Source organism: Prionailurus viverrinus, chromosome B1, assembly GCF_022837055.1.
Source record: "Prionailurus viverrinus isolate Anna chromosome B1, UM_Priviv_1.0, whole genome shotgun sequence".
Taxonomy (NCBI): Eukaryota; Metazoa; Chordata; class Mammalia; order Carnivora; family Felidae; genus Prionailurus; species Prionailurus viverrinus.
The window spans coordinates 141,837,981-141,859,523 of NC_062564.1; the positions used below are offsets into that span (position 1 = coordinate 141,837,981).

Genomic DNA, 21,543 nt, shown 5'->3' on the forward strand with positions numbered 1-21,543 from the left:
TGTGTGTGTGTGTCCAGATGTATAAGACATTGGAGACAAAAGGTCAAATTCCTGAAATTAACCAAATTAGATTTGAGAACACACTTGGAATGGTATTTCCAAAATTCACCAATGTCCTTAAATTAGACCAAAATATGAATTCATCCTTTTTTAAAAACATCTGGGTTTGAATTACTCTCCAGGTGCTCTGAGATGGCCAAAATATTTTTGCTGCTAAGCCATATGTCCAAGGCCAGACATAGGAATATATTCTTATTTTAATATCAAAATATTAGAATCAATATTCTTTTTTCTCTACCTTCCCTTCTAGGACAACTAAACTACCTCGGATCAAGCCACCAAATATGGCATATCCTTGCAGTAGTGATGTTATATTGGTGGCATCAGTCAACAGTGTATGTCATGCAGTACAGACATAGCAAGCCTTGCCCTGACTATGTTTCACATTTGTGAATTCAGGTATGGCCACCTGCTGTATTCAGTTATTAAGCAATATGTAATGGGGAGTTGTATACCCCACTGTTTCTAAGATTCACCGTAATTTTTTCTTTTTCCTCCTATTTAATATATCATGAGTATTACTTTATAAAAATGGAAAAATATACTTGGGGATCTGTAATAATAACTACTTTACAGCCCTTAAAACTACTAATTTGCTGCTTGTACAGAAAGTGAAAATTAGTTGGCATTTATAAGAAACATCTGAATAACAATGAATGTGAAACCAGTATAGAAATAGTATTTGTTTTACTTAACACCAGCTTAATTTGCTTAGGAAGGGCTCACCTCCATTATAAAATGGAGTCATCCTGTTTGATTCCTTTAATAGAAGATATTTACGGTAGTTGATCAAGTTTTAAGTGCCTAACCAAGGCGAAGGTTGCAATAGCCTATGCTTAACGTAAGCTAGGAGACTGGTTTTGAATAATTACTAGCCTTTAAATATATGGTTTGTGAGAAACTGGCACTTAAAATATGATTTCCTTTAGCTATAGTCTCTCTTCCCCTTAGGAACATTGTATTTTTTGGTTTGCTAGAATAAAAACTTCAATCCTTTCCTCCCTTGAGAGAGGCTTTGAGAAGAAAAGAACTTGCATCATTTTCCATCGGATAAGAATCACATTAAAAACTGATTATATGATCAGGCAACAAATTGTGTGGTCTAATAATAACTAAGACATTATTAGCATTTAATCCTTTTAATTTTGAAGAATATTATTTAGTTCCATATAATAATTGCACTCTTGCCAGTGGATTACAGATTTTTGGTTCCAAAATTCCTGTAGAAGAATTTCACTGAATTTGCAGTCCTAAATTTCGTGACGGATGGGGGTTCCCAATTAGATGGGTGCCACTTTCAAGGCCACAGAGTCCAGATGGCCCAGTCTTGACCCTGAAATGAACCTTAAGCCTTAGAACAAAGTCATGCTGATTCCCCATTTGATGACATGATTGTTTACCTGTGCTCTAGCCTTTCCATTTATGCATGTGTTAGCATTTTATTGACAACTCACAGTATTGATAACACTAATATTTGAGCCTGAAACATTTTTACTCATTATATATACCTAAAAAATAGATCTCACTGCCCTACCATACAGCACTCTTCTTGTTCTTTGGCCTTGTCATGTATAAATTAAGTTCCTTAAAGCAGTCATTCACAAAAACATGCTGTTCATTGGAATATAAATTATTATTCAGATTTCTTAATGGGTTGACAGGAGTTGCTTTGAATACTGGTGTATCTTCAGAACCTTGGAATTACCAAATATCAGAAGTGTTGATTGATGGTGAAGCTTATTTCCACATTGCCACGTATACATCTGGTGTTAGGAATGTTACTTTAATGTGCCTCAGTTTATGCATCTGTAAAATTTTGTATTTCTTTTCAGTATAGTGTTTTTGGAATATAAATTCCCCATGCTAGTATCTCAATAAGGAGAATCTTCCCAGTAGACTAAGGGTGCTGTATTATACCCATTATGATGATGGAACACACTGCTTTGAAAATGGCTATTTTATAAGGCCACAGATTTGATCTATGTGTTAAGTGAAAGAAGACTTTAGTGTAATGATAATAGGATGTATTTTCCCTAAACCATCTCTTACGGGTTTACATGATACTGGTTTTAAATAGATATTTTGTCATTTTAGCCAAACAAAATACACTGAGTAGTTATACTTAAAAAGTCTAGTTATTTTAGGCCTGATACCACTTTTACTATAAAATCTTCTCAAAATAAAAACATATTGAACTGTAAGTTTCACTTTCTCTTAATTTTTAAAAAATATTTCTGGTTTTTTGTAATAGTATATTAATTATTTAATCCTTGCCATCTGAATTCATGGATAAAAAGATCATACTGTGTTTGACTTTTTGTTTTGTTTTGTTTTTTGTTTTTTGGGTTTGTTTTGTTTTGTTTTTTTCATTTAAAAGGCATACAGGTCTGACTGTAGGGAGAAGTATACCATGTAAACCTTTCATCTTTTTATGAAAATGTTAAATACTGTAAGAAAGCTATCCTCTCTCATTTTCATCTTTACTATGATATATTTATTATAAAGTAGGGAATGAATGTGGATTGCTGTCAACTAATAAACACTTCTGTATGTCAGCGTTTATTGACCACCTACTGTGTGCATATCACTACTGGCAAAATTTTTAAGACATTGCTAACATTAAAGAATAACTATTTAAAAATTGCCTCCAGATCTGAGCCTTGTAATAATGTATATTTAAGTTATTTTTGTTTTTATAGATTTATTAAAATAAGATTAAAAATACACAATTCAGCTAGCGTACTAAAAGGCTGGTTTTAATTTTACAGTGTGTAAACTATAAAAGCTCTTTACCTACAGACTTTACAAGTACATTTTAAAATTATCCATGGCTGTTTTAAATTGTCTATAGTGATTTATAAGGTTGTAGTTGACTAATTTGAGGCAATTATCTTTCTATATAAAGCCATTTTCAAAAGATAGTGCTTGTCTTTTTTGTTATGACACTGAGTGCAATTCAGTAAGCTGCATGGCAAAATATGTATTATGTAAATAAACTGGGTTTACTAAATATATTAAGTGCTGCCTGTCATTCTTTATAATACGTAACAGCTTCAAAATCATATTTTAGAATCAGGAATGAAGAATTCAGGGACTGTCACATCTTATGGCATCCCACCTGGACAAAGTAACCGATTTGAAGATTGTGACTGACTGGCATAAAGGTGTGCAACTCCATTTGGCAGGTACCTACCTGGAGATATCTTTGCCCTGTACTAAACATGAAGGGGCAAAGTCTACACTTCTGGATCCCTGCCAGTTGCTGAGCTGAGTAGGTCTGTATCCACCTGAAGTCATCATTCTGGGTAATCCCGTCCCTGCCAAAATGTGTGAAGAATCAGCCACCAGGGGAGGGACACAAGTCTTTTATATGCATTATCACAATTACTATGTTTGTATTAAAAAGAGGTACAGATGCTACTGGATACCAGTGTCCCCCAAAATTCTGTACCAGACTTCCGAGGAGGTGGTGAGATAAGGAGCCAAAACTGCAACTACCTTTAAGGAAACACTTTCATGAGGGAGAGCTACCAGCAGCAGGGGTCTCTTGTGAAAAGTGAAAATTCCATCCATGGAGGGCAGGAATGCTATTGTCACCAAAGCTCTAGTGCTGCTTTATATGTCTGGGATCAAAAACACTACAGAACATACATGTAATTTCAATAGTGCCAATCATCTGAAGCAAAAGCGAACTATTTTTAAATGTGCAATGTAAAACTCGTGCCTTCAATATGAGAATAATTACCTGCATCCCACACACGATGCCAGAGCTGAACTTCCTTAAAAAGGGATAAGCTATTCAAAATAAATAGCTCTAATTGCAGCATAGACTTTTCTCTAAAGCAGTTAACTATAACTGAATTTGAACAGTAGTACAATCCACACTGTGTGCCATTTATTAAAAAGACACAAAGCCCTTATTTTTCCACATAACTTTAGATAAATCTCACTACATCCAAAACAGCTCATAATAAAATGGATCTTTCCACAAGCCACCAATCTAAAGACTATGGAATAATATGTAAGATAATGTGATCTTAACACCAAACTTAGTCCACCAATCCAATAAATAGGTTTTCTCTTTAACATGCCAAAGCCTCTTTTCTGACATAATCAAGGATTACAGTATCTTATTTAACCAAAGAGTTTTTAAATTCTGTATGTTACCAGTTTCTAAGGAGCTTAAGTAAATTATACATAATGCAAAAACAATGTCAGACATTCAAAAGCTAGTTCAAAGTCATGTTTTTGCCTTACCTTCATTATAATTATCAGTAATTGTAATGCCTGAACAAATTGTGCTATGTGGTGTTTTTGCTGCAAAAATGCTAGGTCACAACAGGTTTTCTCAAATTACACTGTGAGCTTTACCCTAAGGATTGAGATCTAATCCCTTTTCCCTTTTCTATTCTACTAGCTGGAGCATAATAGGTGCTTAATGTCTGTAGTGTGAATAAAAGAAAACTGAATAGAAGTTTACATCCAAAACATTTAAGACAAACAATGAAAAACGCCAAAGTCACTAATTATAAAGAATATGCAATCCATTTGGGATTTATTGCATTTAAAGAAAGCAGATTATTAAAACAATAGGTATGATAAATACAGTAAGAAAATAATTTTAAATTTCAAACAAAACAAAGTGAATGAGGGACAGAATTCAGTCAATAAGAATAAGCAATGTAAAGGCAACAAAGCAGTAAAATCAGTTAGTGCTTAATTAGATGTAGAAAAGAAAAAAAAAAAGCAACTGATTCTATCTCAGTTTCCCAGCTATATCTGAGGATTGAAGTTACGTTAGAAAGTATGTTTGGTAACAATTAGAAATATAATAAACACATAAATCAGGTTTATTAAAAGTTAAAGTTATTTGCTTAGTGGTACATCAAAGGCTTCAGAAAATTCAAGTTTAACAAAAAATGGAAGTGTAATCAAAGAAAGTGCACTTAAAGCTGTTTGCCAGCAATTTAAAAAGTAGCTTACTATTACTATAACACTTACTATTAGATGACCTTTCCATCACAAAAAGAGCGTAGTAATAAAAACAATTCTTTCAAAAGTAGCACAATAGATTTTTAAATTAAAAAAAAAACAAAAAAAAAACCCAAATGATGACCCTTTGCATTTTCATCTGCCTACCTCCTTCGTTTAGTGGCTTTTGTAAAACACCTCCCTAGGAGTGAATGTTCTTGTATTAATGATTGTGGTTGCAATTCCATTTAAAATGAGAAATTCACATTAACTCCACAGCAGAGAGATGTGACATGTGCATGCATGCGTGTGTATATATTTTTCTCAATATATAAACACCTCCATGTATAAAAGTTTTCAAACATTTGTTATTCTCACAGTAGATATGTCAGTTCAGTATGAGACCTAAAAATGATGAGGAATTTTGCTAAAAGGAAGAAAAAGTGTACTGTATATTCTACACGTATTAAGACAAATGTACCCAAACTCCTCAGAACTAGTGATATTAATACCTGTGTACCTTCTAGCAATGCTTAAATGAAGTACCCAAACCTAAAATAAACGAAGCAGAGTGGCCGAATAGTAAGAAAACTGCTCTGCCTGATGCGCAGCAGAGTGGGCTCCACTTTACTATTTTCCGCCAGCAGTATGACGACAATCTATCACTGCTAAACACTAAACAGGGTGGGATCAGAAGGTGTGTCTATCTACAATTCCAAATAATGTCCTTACTGTGCCCACACATACACACACACACACACGCGCGCGCGCGCGCAGGGATGGGGTGGGTTAGTCGGAGAATTACACAATTTCCCAATTGATACTTCTGAATAAATATTGTAGTCAGTTAAATTTTCATCCCTTTCCTCCTCCACCTAATACACCAAGCAACTTATGTGTCTCAGCAGATACATTCTTTAAAGCCATAAAAGCTGATCTTTTTTAACACTAACATTGTGCTGAAGTCATATTAAAATAATTAAGCAAATGGTCCACTTTTAAAACGATTATTCAAAATCAACAAGCATTATTAAAGCTGTTAGGACAGAAGTAACTTTGGCCTCAGATTTTTGCTAGCTTCACAATTTACTTCCCTTAATGATGTTCAAGTATTACAGGTTTAGTTATGACTATTTTACATACAAAAGGAGCACAGAGGACACCTGATTAATAACAGGAAAATAATTTCAACGTTCCTTCTTTTAAACAAGAATTGGACCATCCCAGACGTTTACTGAATGCTGTGTCCCAGGTATATGTGTTAGGCTCTTTGACATACCTTGGGAGCTCCATTCGCAGAATTCTCATAAGGGAATTACCTGGGCATCACTATGTGGAGTGACCTATGTCCTAACGGTAGTGGGAGGACGTGATGGAAAACGGAAAATAACCCTAATCCCTTTACTTCGGCACAAAGGAATCTCCCCATTTCTATCCCATCGGGTCCCCTATTGAATCCTGTTGTTTCCTCTGAGCTGTCATCTCAAAAGAGGAAAGTCACTGGGCCCTGATATAATAAACATAAGAATGGAAATATTTTAAACAATGTCACAATTGTTTCCTTAGAATTTATCCAATTTTATAAGCCCAAAGTGTCTACATCAGTGTCCAGATCACTTAAAATTATTCAGTGTATGGAAAAGCAAGTGTAAGCAAGGCCTCAATATCAGACAGAAGTATTTCATGGTTACATCCCAAGGAGACTACATTAATTCATCCACTACCCCCTTTTAAATTATGAAACTCATTATGAGGTCTAGCAGAGACCAAGGCCAAAGACTAAAATAGTCAAAGCATACTGTGTACACATCAACCAACAAATTTTCATAAAAAAATTCTTCTGTTTGATACAAACCTACGGTAGTTCATGAATTTACTATGTGTAATCATCAACTCTTCACTTTTAAAAGAAAGTATCACTTGAGTCTACTTTGTAAAGTTTTGAAAAACATCTACTTGAGCATTTGCATTAGCAGTATTAATCAACCTGAGAATCAGGGGGAAAAAAAAAAAGGTGCAAACATAATATTTGCCTTTGGCACAAGGACAAGTAATTGGTGCAGTTGGGGCTCTAAAAATACAACTCTTAAGCAGTAATATAATGCTTGGTCTGCCTCTGCTACATGGAGATTCACATATTGCTTCCCTGTTTGTCCACAAATTTATATCTGATTTAAAAAAGAATAAAAAATGAATATAGTTACATACATACTTTGCTTCCTTCCAAGTTTAGAACTGAGAAAACAGACAAACAGCTCATCCCATTTGGGGTACTAGAATTAAGATAAGATTACTCATTTAATTGGGTTCAAAGAAAGCTCATTTAAAATACAGCAATCAAGGAGAGTGCCGGTTAATAAGAGTTTCCACTCCTTTTTGTAAATAGCTTTAACAGTTCTAGAAACTTGTAGATGTTGATAGGGAAGGCCAGTTCATTATAACTTAAAAGAGCTGGAGACACAGGAAGCACAGATACTGTATTCACAGTAATTCATATAGTAATTTCTATCTTCTTAAACAATTTCTATAAAATGTCAAGTTTCTAATTAGGATTTGTGGTGGGGGAAAAAAAAAAAAGGCAATTTGGTAGCTGTGTTCTTTTCACCAGAGACACATCAACTAGCAGAACTGAGAGGCTAGCTCCTCCTCATCTAATACCGTCTAGCCACTTTAAGATCTTGTGTACTAGTGCAGAGGTACTTACAGCAGGATGCGGGCGTCCTGCCTATAAGGCTTCATGGGTTTCACTGTTCCGTGCACTTCATTAAAACTACTCCACCCTCCCAACCTACCTAGAAAATTGTTGCTCACGACTTGGGGACTATTTGGTGAAGGTGGTAATTTAATAAAGTACATTATTAAATGCAACATGATTTTTACGCTGTAAACGTCTTAAAAACTCAGGGTTTCAGCTACATAATTTTTTCCTCAAGTAAAATTTCACTACAACCCTTGTCCTCACTCCCCATTTTTCCAACAATCTGCTTTATTAGGGACATGACAGTAAAAGTTGTGAACAAGAAGCCATTCAAAAAGAATTATCAAGTGTTCCTGAAGTAGGTTTTTTCTCTCTTCTGTATCGTTTTCTTTTACATTTTCCACACGTCAGCTACTACTCTTTAGTTTGTGTTCTAGGCTTCTGTATAGATATTCCATTATTAATGGCACTTGTTTTTTTAAAAGGAAACAGTTTTAGGCACAACAGTTACTTCTGGCTCTGCTCTTTGAGAAAGGTGTAAAGACTGAAATTTCTGCTCTCTCCAGATAATAACTTTCCAATTCTTGAGGAGAACCAGAGTTTGTTTTTACTGTGTGGAAATCAGAAGAGACCTTTAAAAAAATCCACAAATGCAACCTATGTATGTACAAATAACCTTAGTTTTAAATGCTGGATCCTGACATGAGCCTGGGAAATGAACACACAAGGGACATCCTGTTATAAAAATAATGCCACCCCTTTCCAGTCCCTTTTCAGTGGCTCCACAACTGGAAAGGCGGCATGTTCTTCCCCTGGATGTCTGTGCAGTCACGTCTGGTGGCCGAAACCTGGGGTAGAGCTAACAGTTGAGCTCCTCCTTCTCCTGTGTGGAAGAGATGGGAAGTCATTACCCTGTGGAGATGCTTCCTTTTACTATTTGGTTTATTTAAAAATCACCTATTCTGATTGATCTGTAAGAATGAATGATATAAAGAGCTATACAAATAAATTTTCTTTCAAATTCATAAAACTATTCATACTTTTTTGAAACAGGAGTTAATGCCAAGAGTCCGTCGGAAGTATCTACTGTTTAGAAGGAAATGGAGCAGCACCAAAGGGGTCTAATTCAACTGACTGGGACTGTTGGGACTGATGTGAAGCGATGCTTTGCACCACAAGTTCTGTAAAGGGCACGGCACCAAAATCATCCATTTTCAACGCGTCTGCACTGTGGAATGAGCCATGCAGAGAACTCGGTCGTGGCCGCCCAGGCAGGACGGGGTTGTGGTCGGCACGGATGTCACTCAGGCCCTGATGTGGAGGGTGCCATGGCAGATCTGGAGGATGGAAGGGCTTGGCACCAAAGGGGTCCAACAGATTCTCCTCGGGTTGCAGGCCGTTCCCTCTGTCTCTCCCGTCGGTCAGTGCAACACTAATGTTCTCCTTGGAGTCCGAGATGGTTAAAAATTCATTGCTGCTTTGAGAGTCTCGGCGGCCCACCTTTTTGTGCCTGCGAGCCCTCTCTGGAGTGCGGTAGGTAGGCTTCACAGTCTTCTTTGTGCTGGTTGGCGTGCCATGATGCCGCTTCCCGTTACTTTTGGACAGATCCTGCTTGGTGCGCCTTTGGCGAGAAGACAGTTTCTGTAAGCTCCGCTGCTTGACTTTCTGCTGTTGACTCCCAGTTATTTCCTCAAAGGGCACAAGCCCAAAAAGGTCCTCGCTGCTGTCACTTTTACTTGTTGATGTGGGAAAAGGCTGAAATGGAGTGGAGCCAAATATATCTACACTTTTGGGGCCACCAGGGAGAGCATGTGCCTCAGGACCCACTCCATGGCAGTCTTGTACACTGACCTTCTTGCTAAAGGGTGCCTTTGTGAATACATCAAATTCCTCCTGCTCTAGAGCCACAGCAGGACACAGGGTCTGCTGACAGAAGTTCTTTTCATTCTCTCCTTGGTGAGGCTGCTGAGGACGCACCGCGAAGAAGGGGACAGCGCCGAACACATCAAATTCCAGTTTGGGAGCCTCCACTCCAACATCGGAGGGTAACCGGGTTGGGGTGAGAAGTGTGTCGGTGGGACCTGGTGCTGATCCACTGCCAGATTTGTCTCTGTAGACAGGGCTCACGTCACTGTACTTCACTTTGGCCTGCTCATAATCAGAATCAGAGCTATGTTTCTCTTCTTCCTCGTCTTCAGAATCCATGAGGAGAGGCCTGTGGCCCAGGTTTTCTGGTTCAGTATCATCGTCGTTAAAATCTCCCTGCTCTCCCTGAAGAACTTCCTCATCCTCCTGTTCCTCCTCTTCACTGCTCTTGGGAGAAGGAGGATCTGACTCAAAATCACTTTCAGACTCATCATTCCGCTTTTGCACTTGACCCTGTACCAGTGAATTCTCTGAGGTTTTCTTTCCAGTCCGGTGGTCTTTAGATACTGGACTTGCTTTTCTATTCTTGATAGGGTTTGCAGAACTATTTTCTTGATTCGTAGATGAATGTTCAGTTTTCTTTTCCGGAGAACCTGTAGGTTCAAAGAAAAATTATTATAGCTTTCTAGTACATTTCAAGAACCATTTGCACTGAACAGTATGCACTAACACGAGGCATTACAAATCCCTCATACCAGTTCGCTTAGAGGAAGAAATAGCATCAATTCTTTGGTCATTAGGCTTAGGGAATGCACTTGTCCTCAACTACATGGTTAAGTCCTCTAGTGCAGAGAGATTTCCTGGTCTCTGTACCCTACACACCACCTACTCATAGGCCCTCAATGCCAGCTAAGTTTTAGTTACAGTACCCAAAGAGGACTCTGAATATAGAACACAGACCAATTTTCTTCACCTTCAAAATAAGATTATTCAACGAATCGCCTCTATTCAGAATCCCACATTTACCTGCTTGGATTTCTACTCCATTATAAAATTTTCCCAAAAAAGATCAACAAGCATGAATAGCTTGTCTGCTCAGTTAGATGTTTCACTGGAATTTTTTAAATTAGCATTCTGGTTTCCTTATAAACGAGTATCTTATTAGATAGGCTAACATGAGTGCATCCCCACAATCTGATCAAAGCCAAGGACTGGGTACTGAACTGAGTGAGAGTGTACCAAGGACACCTGCCTTCTCAAGATGACCTATATTCCTTTAACTATCATATCTTTACTACTAAACATTACATTAAAAGCATGCTATCTTAAAAAAAAAAAAACTATCAGTATGTTCACTGTATGACGGGTAGTGAAACTGCATCAAATAAATATAGTGCTTTACAATTTCAATGTCTGGTATATAACAAAGAGTGTATTTGTTACATGAAAATATAATGCCCTCCCAATACAGTAGTGTATTTAATGGATTTTCCAGAGGGAGGGATCAATCTGAACTGATGCAACCACATAACCAATCATCCCTTCCCTTCCTTTGACTAAGATCAGATATTTTCAAAATAATTAGGGTTGGAAGTATAGTCTGTAGCCAAGAAAACTAACCAGCTTACAATGGAAGGACCATTACTCTCCTGTTACTAACATGGTCCCTATGGTATATGACACCTCTGAGTTCTTACCTTCTCTTTGAAAGTCAGCACCGTTGTCTTCCCACCTCTCTAACTGTTCCTTCTTGGTCATATTTGTAGATTGATGTTACATATTTGTAGATTGATGCAGTTTCACTACCCATCATACAGTGAACATACTGATAGTTTTTTTTTTTTTAAGATAGCATGCTTTTAATGTAATGTTTAGTAGTAAAGATATGATAGTTAAAGGAATATAGGTCATCTTGAGAAGGCAGGTGTCCTTGGTACACTCTCACTCAGTTCAGTACCCAGTCCTTGGCTTTGATCAGATTCTCTTTCACTAACATCTCTGTATACATGTATGTTCCCCAGGATTCTGTCCTCGGCTTTTTTCCTCTGCGTGTCTTCCCATGGTCTTAAATAGTTGTATGTTAATTGCCACATACACCATCATGACTGAATTTCTAATAGTGACCATGAATACTCAGTCATCTAATAGTTAGGAATATGTATCGTACCATTACTTCAAATTCAATAATTCAAAAGAGATATCTTTCCTCTTAAAATGTGCTCCTCACCCTTCCCTCTGAATTAATGAACAATACTTCTGTCAACTAGTTCTGCAAATCAGCAAAAATCTGGAAATCATCTTCCTTCCTCACCAGTGTTTTTAAATTCTCTTATATCTGTTCCTTCCTCTTCCTCTGCCAGTTGTCTATTTCATTTCCTCTATCCTTGTCTGTCTGTCTCCAGTACCATGTCCATCAGACCACTCCTCTCCAGTGCCACCAGAATGACTTTTCTGAAACATTACATAGCTCAGCTTAAAACTGTTCAGCGGCTCTCTGAAGTCCCAACCCTTAGCCCAGCACAGGGTGTCCTTCTCAATCTGGATTCTATCCTACCACATCTTTAGCCTCAGACCCTGATGTATTATTCTTCATTATTGCCACACCCAGCTTGTCCCTACTCAAACTCAGGAACAGATTCAAATTTTTAAAAAGTTTTTGGGATGTCTTGCTATCCAACCTCTTAATGTTTGCTATCAGAAACTGCGGAACCTAATAGATTTGGGTTTCCTGCTGTTTTAACATCTCATACAACCTCTCGGTAAAAACATCCTTCTAGTTTCCTGCTCCTATCTGACTTGCCTAGTGGTCCTGGCTATATTCCATGCCAGAGCCCTTCAAAGACACCCCTTGAAAAATACCCATATTTGGGGGTCCTAATGAACTCAGTACAAGCCTAAATTGTAGCAGCTACTGTACTGTATTATAATTACTGGTTTACTTGTCTGTTTTCCCTACTTGATTATGAGCTCTTAGACACAGTCCTATTTATCATTTACCTCATTTATCATTCCTTTCTACCCTAGCAAGTGTTGAATCAATATTTGTTGAATGAAACAATAAGTGACTACTCTGAGCTCATAGCTATAGACACATACTCAGTATACTCAGAATACAATAAAGAAAGTAACATAAAAAAATGAACTCTTTACATTCAGTCACTGCATTTTTAATTTAACAATACATTTTTATAGAGCACTTTCCTATATGCTATATGCTGATCATACATTAATGAATAAAATAAGTACAGTCTCTGCCTTCAAGAGTTTATAATCAAGTGTGGGAGAGTATAAATAAACAAATTGTGACGGGCTCTCTGAAATAACAGAGCAGTGGTGCAAGTCATGGGGAGGGGGGAGGGATAAATAAACCTACAGTCAGCAAAGGCTTCCCCTAAGGAGGATGGTTAGGACTGAACAGTGAAAATGAGCCAGCTATGCAAAGGACAGGCAAAAAGCTGCTCCAAGGAAAAGCTATGGCATGTGTGAAGGCCAATGCAGAAAGAAGTTGGCATGTTTGGGGAACTGAAAATAGGTCAGTGTAGCTGGAGTACAGTGGCAAGACTACCATACAAGATGAGGTAGGAAAGAGAGGGGAAGGACCAACCTGTGAATGTCCCTTTAAGGCCATTATAAGGAGTCTGGATTTTGTGCTAAGTTCAGTGTGTAATGGGGAAGCCATTACAAGGCTTTATTTAAAATGGGTGTCATGTTCAGATTTATATTTGAAACATAACTGACCACTGGGTAGAAAAAAAGGCTGAAGAGAGAGGTATGAAAGTGAGGAGATCAGGGAAGAGGAAACTGTAGAAATAAAGCCAGAGATTCTGGTGGCCTGGATGACAGTGGGGGCCGGACAAGTAGAAGTGAAGAATTAGAGATTGAGGAGGGAAACTCTGGAAGGATGGTAGCGCCATTAATGCAGACAGAAGAGTGAGTAAATAATAAGTTGGAAAGTAGAGGAAGATTTCAAGAATTTAGTTTTGGGGCGCCTGGGTGGCTCAGTCGGTTGAGTGTCCAACTTCGGCTCAGGTCATGATCTCGCGGTTCGTGAGTTCGAGCCCCGCATCGGGGTCTGTGCTGATAGCTCAGAGCCTGGAGCCTGCTTCGGATTCTGTGTCTTCCTCTCTCTCTACCCCTCCCCCACTCATGCTCTGTCCCTGTCTCAGAAATAAATAAACATTAAAAAAAAATTTTTTTTTTTTTAAATTTAGTTTTGAACACAAAGTTTGAGTTACCTGTGAAGCATTTAAGTACAATGGTTAGTTTTTGACTGGAGACGAGATTTGGGAGTCCTCACCTCCAGAGGGGTAAGTAGAGAGGGTTACAAGTCTGAAGGAAATCATTTAGGAAGTGAGTACAAAGCAGGAAAAGGGGACCCAACACTGAGCCTTCAGGTCTAATACATTTGGAGGTAAGCAGAGGAACCTACAAAGCTACATGCAGAGTACGGAGAGAAGGACCCAAAACCAGGTGAGCGCAATGTCACAGAAGCCAAGAGAGGAGTGCTTCCGGAGACGGAGTAGACACCTGGGCTGGGTGAGGCAGAGAGCTGCAATGAACTGAAGACAGACAAAGGCCACTGGCTCTGGCTGACACATGCACTTTGTCGGCAACCTTAAAGTGAGGAGTAGGGCTGAGGAGGAGGGGGAAAGAAGACACGGAGAATTCCATCAGGTTCTACTTAAGTATAATAATCTTCATCCATTATTCATCTGCCAGTTCTATGGAACAGGCCAAGAGCTAAATGTTGTATCTTTACAAATTTATAATAGGCTTATCTTAGATCCTAAGAGATTAAAACCAAATCAAATGCAGATTCTCAAGTTTGACTTCTCCTCCATAGAGCTTGCTTCTGACATTAAGAACAAAGATTACTTTTAGATTAGCTGTAGAATTCATTTTCATGAATTTTTATTCAAAAGCAAAAAATGTAACAGCAAAGATTTATAATCATTCCTCGCTTTGGGACAGTTCCTCTAAGATACAGTTTAACTTACTACCTCAAGCTCCTTACCCATCCAGAGAGAGCCACAATGTGTACCCCCTCATGCCTGCTCATGGACACCTCCAGCAACACTCCAGAATGCTTCCTAAAGTATATTCTGCAGAACATTATTCCTATAATAAGAACTAAACAGCTCTGTGGTCCCAGGTATCTGAGTTTATAAAATGCTACACTATATAATGTGCCTCCACTTGGAAAATGCTCATTAAGGGTGCTGATAAGTCCTATGCAAAAGAATCTGCTTAATCTTATGAAACCAGGATTTCCCAAATTTGCTTCACTACAAACACTTGTATTCACAAGTAACACTATTAACTTCATAAACAATTTTGCAAAATGTACTCTGGGAAAATACTACTTCTACAATTTCTCTGGGAAATTCCATTTCTAGGGCACAGAGTGTCATTCCTAAAGATTTTCTGGAAAATTTAACAAGGACAATTTACAAAATTTAAAAGGACAGAGTCCTTTGATTGACCTTTTTTTGGGGAGTTTATTTTTGAGAGAGAGAGAAAGAGAACACACGAGTGGGCGAGGGACAGAGAAACAGACAGAGACGGAGACAGAGTCTGAGCTGTCAGCACAGAGCCTGACGCAGGGCTTGAAGCCACAAACCGTGAGATCAAGACCTGAGCCAAAGTCAAATGTCCAACCGACTGAGCCACCCAGGCGCCCCAACTTTATTTTTGCTATTCTTCTATTTTAATCCCAGTCTTCTAAATTAACTGTTTTCCTTTACCCAATTGGCCACTAGTGCTTTCCAAAACACAACTGTCACTTCCTACTCATTCTGTCTGCACTGTCCGCTTCTCAAAGTTGTATTCACAGAGATACAGATTTCTTGGTAATAAAGTGCTATATATAGATCCATTTTTTAGATTGTCAGTGTGAATATAAATTTGTGGGGCTTTTCATTTACCATTTTAAATGCATCTTTACAGGTATCAATATAGTCACTACTAATTCTGAAGCATGAAATATTGTATAGAGAACATTTTAAGATTTAACATTTACCTATGGAACTTTTGGATTGTTTCTAGCTTTTCAGCATTTCAAATAGAACAATGATCATGCACTTTTTCCTTGAGGGGGAAAAAAAAAAAGGACATTCTCCTCTCCATTTCACTTTATGGATTTACTGTTACTCCCTCATTATACATAATCAATACACAACTAATAAAGTTAACCCAGTGACAATCTCTGACAAGATCATAGCTAAATACTCTAGTCTGTACCTTCACACATGAGAAAATATATAAAGTATCATATTACAAGAGAATAATATGACAATAATAGGTTCTTCTTCTTAGGACTGTTGTAAAGAAAAGACTGAAGAATGCCCAACACAAAATGAACACTCCATAGTAAACTATCACCACCACCTCCAGAACAAGGCTACACTCAATTACCTCATCCACCACATTCCAACCTTCTAGCATCTTTTCTGGACTCAGTGCTTGACAGTGAAACTAAACACAAGGGAGGTGGAGACAAGTGCAATTCTATGGCTAATTCAAGAAGAGTTAAGGCCCACTTTAGAAATGGCCAGAAAAGGGGCACCTGACTGGCTTAGTGGGGAGAGCACATGACTCTTGATCTCAGGGTCATGAGTTCAACCCCCACACCAGGTGTAGAGATTACTTTTAAAAAAATGGCCAAAAAAAAATAAGGCAAACAAATGTATATCCACACACAAGGGTGCATACCGAATCCTGGAAACTATATCCCTGATTTTTAAATAGCTGTAGTTGGGTACATAATATAAGAATTTGAAAAAACTGCTTTCAAAAAGACCAAGAAAAGTCACACACAACGATCTACGTATACCATCTTTGTGGTTTCAGATTACATCCCTGAAGAGTATGGGCAACTGGGGAAGTTTTCTGTTGTTACAAACAGACTGGTTTTATTTCTTTACTGGTCTCCCCTTTATAATACTAAAAATAAACAAGGATATTTATCCAAATTCCTTTTTCTCCCACATTCTCACAAGAGAATCATACGCAGCATACTAAGAGCAACGTAAATGTTAAGCATCATAAAAACACAATTTAAACACATGCGGTCATCTTCCCCCAGCACCACCTACTCAGGAAAAGATAAATTCCAGGCTGGAAGTTACAGCAATCCTAAATAAGGCTTCCCTTTCTGCAGTAAAACTGACCTACTTCATCGTCCCCTCTTCACTGTGAAACTATACACGAACTGAGAAAGAAATGGGAATTATACAAAATTAAAAATTATTTCAATATATTCTAAGGATTTAGTCCTCCATATGCATAAAAGACAGTGAAAATAATTACTACCAGCTGTAAAGTTGGTTATCAACTGTACAATATATAATACTTTAAAATGTGACTTCATAGCTAAGTGCCATCAACTGTTAAAATCTATTTCTTTGCCTAAACAGATTCTTGTAATTAAACAAAAAGAATTCAGATATTCCTACTGTTTGCTCCCAAGACCAGATTGCATCTTCCAGTAACAATATTCCACATGTGATTCCAGCAATATTCCAGCAAATATTCCACATGTGATTTACTATGAAATTTAAATCGGGATTATTTCACTGCTTAATTTCCCAAAAGCATAGCCTAAATATGTTTCCTTATAATCCAATATATCCTAAATCCTAATAATCCCTATATTTGTAGAGATGTATATTATTAACATTAAAAAAATGGCTGTTTTTCAAGTGGGTGGAAGGGGAGCTATAGTATTTAGAATAAGCACTAGGAACATGTAGTTAAAGCATAAACAAATCTCTAATATGTGCCCGGGATCATACCTCAGTTACCTTTTTCTATTAATTGATTTTGGTAAAATACTGTAAATTTTCTCAAAAGAGAACACTGACCAACTTTTATTTTTGGCTCTAAGTAGGGCTTTCTTCTCAAGCTAAAAAAAGAAGAATATTTTGATGGCTTCTGGTCAGGATATTATTTCTGCTTTGTGTCTTTGAAATACAAACTATAAAAATTACAGCTTTTTGAGTGAGCCTTATCTTTTGAGGTTGGTCTGATTGCTGCAAACAGCCAGAATCCAATCAGAGCCAAATCCTGAAAATGAAGGGAATGACTAAGATGGTGTAGATCTGGATACATTATTAAGAACAGCCATAAAGGGTTATGAAGTCTTAAATTCTCTTGTATGTCACATTAAATGGTCTCTCAGGGAAATTCCAAGTAAAGTGTTGGGGAAAAAAGTTACAACAATGGAAATCACTAAAGTGTCAAGAGAATTAGTACTTATTTACACGCAAAATTCTGCTGAATCAGTTATTCTCACTCGCTACTATACATCATATACAATTTTAAGATAATAGTTCAGAGCTAACTAAAACAGTGCTTCAATTATTCAGTACTGTCCATAAAAAGCATTTACTAAATATCTAAATACCAAATGGACCATTTGGTAACTATTTACATAAAAATATATAGCATACTTCTCTTCCTTCACTGGCAGAGGATACGAAATGCAAGTGTCCTTTGATGACTTGGAACCCTGCATTCCTGTCTAACTCTCCATCTGTAAAGTAGGGAAAGCAATCGTACTTGCTTCGGAGAGTTGCATCAAGGATTAAAGTGCGAACACAGGTGAAGTGCGTACAACACCACTGGCATATTGTACGTACTCAGTAAAGGGCTGGATTATTATTGCTGATGTAGAACGCCATCATTTTATGATTATTTATGGGGCCTGCCATATGCTTCCACTGGTACTGAGAAATTAATCAGAGAGGATGGTAACTAATACCATCAAGTGCACAAATGCTGTGCCAAGGGTTTTTCATAGTCTCTCTTAACGCCCCACCATTAGGCTCCCACAACATTAGTGTAAACGTGCTTTTGTAAGGCTTGCTATGATCTTTCCCCTTCAACCTTATTAACTACATCTTCAGAAATGTTCCCTTGATCTCTCCATGTCAGATCATTGTCACAACTTCCTACCATTTCAAAGATACTATTACTATCCAGTGCTCATGACTTGGCTTTTCCCTTTCTCTTTCCATTTCTTTCTTTTGGTGACCTTAATCCTATTTCATATCTTCAACTATATCTTAAAACAAAAAACAAGAAGGGATTTTTAGAGATGTAGTCTTTTTATACATTACGAATTTGAAATGAGGAGAAAGTTGAATAACTTGCCAAGTTTAAGGCTATACACATGAAGGCCATATTGACTTCTCTGCTGATGACACTAGCTTAAAACTCTCATCTGTAAATTCCTCAGTTAAACTACCAGTAGAATATCATCACCAGCAAATATTCAATATAGCTTATAATACACCCCCGACAAAATACAACCACAGACTTATCTTGAATTTCTTTTGCATCTCTTTTACAAAGCTATGTCTAAGAAGTAAAGAAAGAAAAAAAAAGCACCATACTGTTTCTACTTCAGCAAATAGTGTTTTGTTGAACTGTACAGTAAGTATCTTGTGTTGAGTATTTTATAGTCTGCAGGTTTAAGATCTAGAAATACTATAAGACTTTATCACCAAATGAACACTCAACTTTACAAAATGCACAAAAGATAAACATCCAAAAAAGCCTCAATTTCATCATCTATAAAATAAGAACAATAATGGAACTTACCTGACAGAGCTAAACATTAAATAATATTCATTTTATTTAGTAAAAGCTCATCAAATATTAGGTCGTGTGTGTGTGTGTGTGTGTGTGTGTGTGTGTGTGTGTGTGTGTGAAAAGAGAGATTACATTAGATTACTAAAGTAATGAACTCATTCATCAAGGTACTGTACGGCATACAAAGATAAATAAAGCAATTCCTGGCTTCAAGAAGCTTATCATTCATTTTAACAGTTGTGCAACTCACCTACTAATCCTGATGCTAGTGATCTGGAAAATGAGTAACCTGGTAAAAACAACTGGGAGTTCTAAAGAACAGGCCTAACTCACCAAATGAACTTAAGAACACGAATTAATTATCCATTCCATGCTTGAGTTTTTATAAAAAGAAATTTCCAGATGTTAAAATTTCAAACACATAGTCTTGCACAGTCCAAGAAAAGATTTCAAACTCAAAAGCTAAAATTTGTAGTCAGTTTTAATATTTTCACGTATTTGTTATGGTATCCTATTTTAAAGAAATATGGCAAATAAAGTATTCTTGAACCACATAAATGAACCTTCATAAACGTTATCAAAAAATTCTAAATATTTAGAAAATGTCAAAAAATGTGTAGAGGGGGCATGTCTGCAACATACTATTCATATTATCACTCTTCTAATCAGGTTTCCATCTTTCAGAGGACAGCTTTTAGTTATAAAACAGGTGGTACATTTTTAATCATATAAGAAGCTTCTAGTTTCAAGGAAATTTTATTTTGATGTTCTTTCCTTTGCTATCAGATTATAGAGGATGAATGGCTTGAAACTGCTATTGTAATTACATGCCTTCTGTTGTCTCATCACTTCAGGTACAAAGGAGGGGCTATAAGACTTTAAAGCTCACTTTGAATTGGTAGCACACTGCCTGCCATCATTTCCTACCAATGTGCCATTCCAGGCCCAAGGATTAGTGGATTAGAAGGCTTTATCAAAAATCTGTACTGTTTCTCTGAAGACAGGCCAAGTAACAAGGCTTGAGTATAAAAAGAGAATCATGCTAGTTGTGAACTGTGGCTAGTATTTCCCAGCCAGATTAAAAATGCTGTAAAACTGACATTTCTATTATGTTAGTGATATTGTAAATTGCTATTTGAAACAAGCCACTTACCATTTTTATTTGTTCGGCTGCTATTTACAGAAGAGAGTTTAGAAGCAGACAGAGCTGGATTCCTACTTATAAACTATCTGACCTTAACCAGATCATTGATGCTCTCTGAGCCTGTCTCCACTGTATGTATGAAAGAGAATTCAATAAATGGTAGCCATTATTGCTGACATTCTGAAACAACAAAATTCTTGATCTTCTAGAATTACCTACTAGAATCTAAAAATATAAGAAATACCTGCATATCATCACTTATAAAATGACCTAGCATTTGAACTGACAACCTGTTAATAGTTTATGTCCCAAGAAATATTTGCTATAATGTGGCTTTCCCAACCCTAAACTCAATTTAACCTCCTATTAGATAATGAGAACCATGAGGTAGATCTGAGATTTGGAAGACTAAGTTCACCAAACCTAATTAAAAATGCAATGCAATGTAAGAAATCTAAAATTTCAGTGACTTAATTAATATAGCCTATATGTCAGCAAAATTCTTCAAATACTATATATTTCAGAAGTTGTATTTATTAAAATTAGGCAGTCCACACTTTAATTCACAGAGCCACACATCCTTTGTTGGTATACAGACTAACTAAAATGATGCCTTAGGGAGGGGTGCCTAAGTGGCTCAGTCGGTTGAGTGTCTGACTTCGGCTCAGGTCACAATCTCATGGTCTGTGAGTTCGAGCCCTGTGTCGGGCTCTGTGCTGACAGCTCAGAGCCTGGAGCCTGCTTCGGATTCTGTGTCTCCCTCTCTCTCTGCCCCTCCCCCACTCGTGCTCTGTCTCTCTTTCTCTCTGTCAAAAATAAACAAAGACTAAAAAAAAAAAAAAGTTAAAAAAAAATGATGCCTTAGGGAGATGGATGGGTGTGTGGGTTTGAGAGGGAAATGAATACTATGCTCTGAATACGATTTTTATGAGTACACTATAGTGAATACTGGTAATTAATCCTTTAATAAAAAGAAATAGCACAATTGAAACAGCTCTTGGTAGTGAAAAGTTTCACAGATTCTACACTATATTTAAAGGTACCAGTAGTTAAGAGAATACTAGTTTACTATTACTGGAACTCTGTACTACTACTAGCTGGATAGCAGCTACAACTTATTTAACACTAAGATTTTGACTTTTGGTAAGTAGTAAAAATATTATTTAATAACACTACCAACAATAGCCACAATAGCAACAACACTGAGAAT

General features: G+C 37.1%; 2 protein-coding genes across 9 annotated transcripts in view; one reads left to right on the forward strand and one right to left on the reverse strand.

The window, feature by feature from the left end:
* Nucleotides 1–8,919, forward strand: part of PAQR3 (progestin and adipoQ receptor family member 3) — a 27,535-nt gene extending 18,616 nt beyond the window's left edge. The window contains exons 6-8 of one of the 6 annotated variants that reach the window (XR_007151810.1): nt 311–459; nt 3,131–3,335; nt 8,783–8,919. Coding sequence is in view for 2 of the 6 variants with exons in the window: in XM_047857400.1 (XP_047713356.1) it covers nt 311–453 (143 nt within the window). In the remaining 4 variants the exon portion in view is untranslated. Of the gene's footprint in view, nt 1–310; nt 2,354–3,130; nt 3,336–8,782 lie in introns of those variants that run through there. The other 5 variants (XR_007151812.1, XR_007151811.1, XM_047857400.1 and 2 more) reach the window with 5 other exon arrangements.
* Nucleotides 4,592–21,543, reverse strand: part of BMP2K (BMP2 inducible kinase) — a 131,590-nt gene continuing 114,638 nt past the window's right edge. For 2 of the 3 annotated variants that reach the window (XM_047857398.1, XM_047857396.1), the window contains exon 16: nt 4,592–10,248. In XM_047857398.1, coding sequence (XP_047713354.1) covers nt 8,813–10,248 — 1,436 coding nt within the window. In that variant the 3' untranslated portion in view covers nt 4,592–8,812. The remainder of the gene's footprint in view (nt 10,249–21,543) is intronic. The other variant, XM_047857397.1, reaches the window with a different exon arrangement.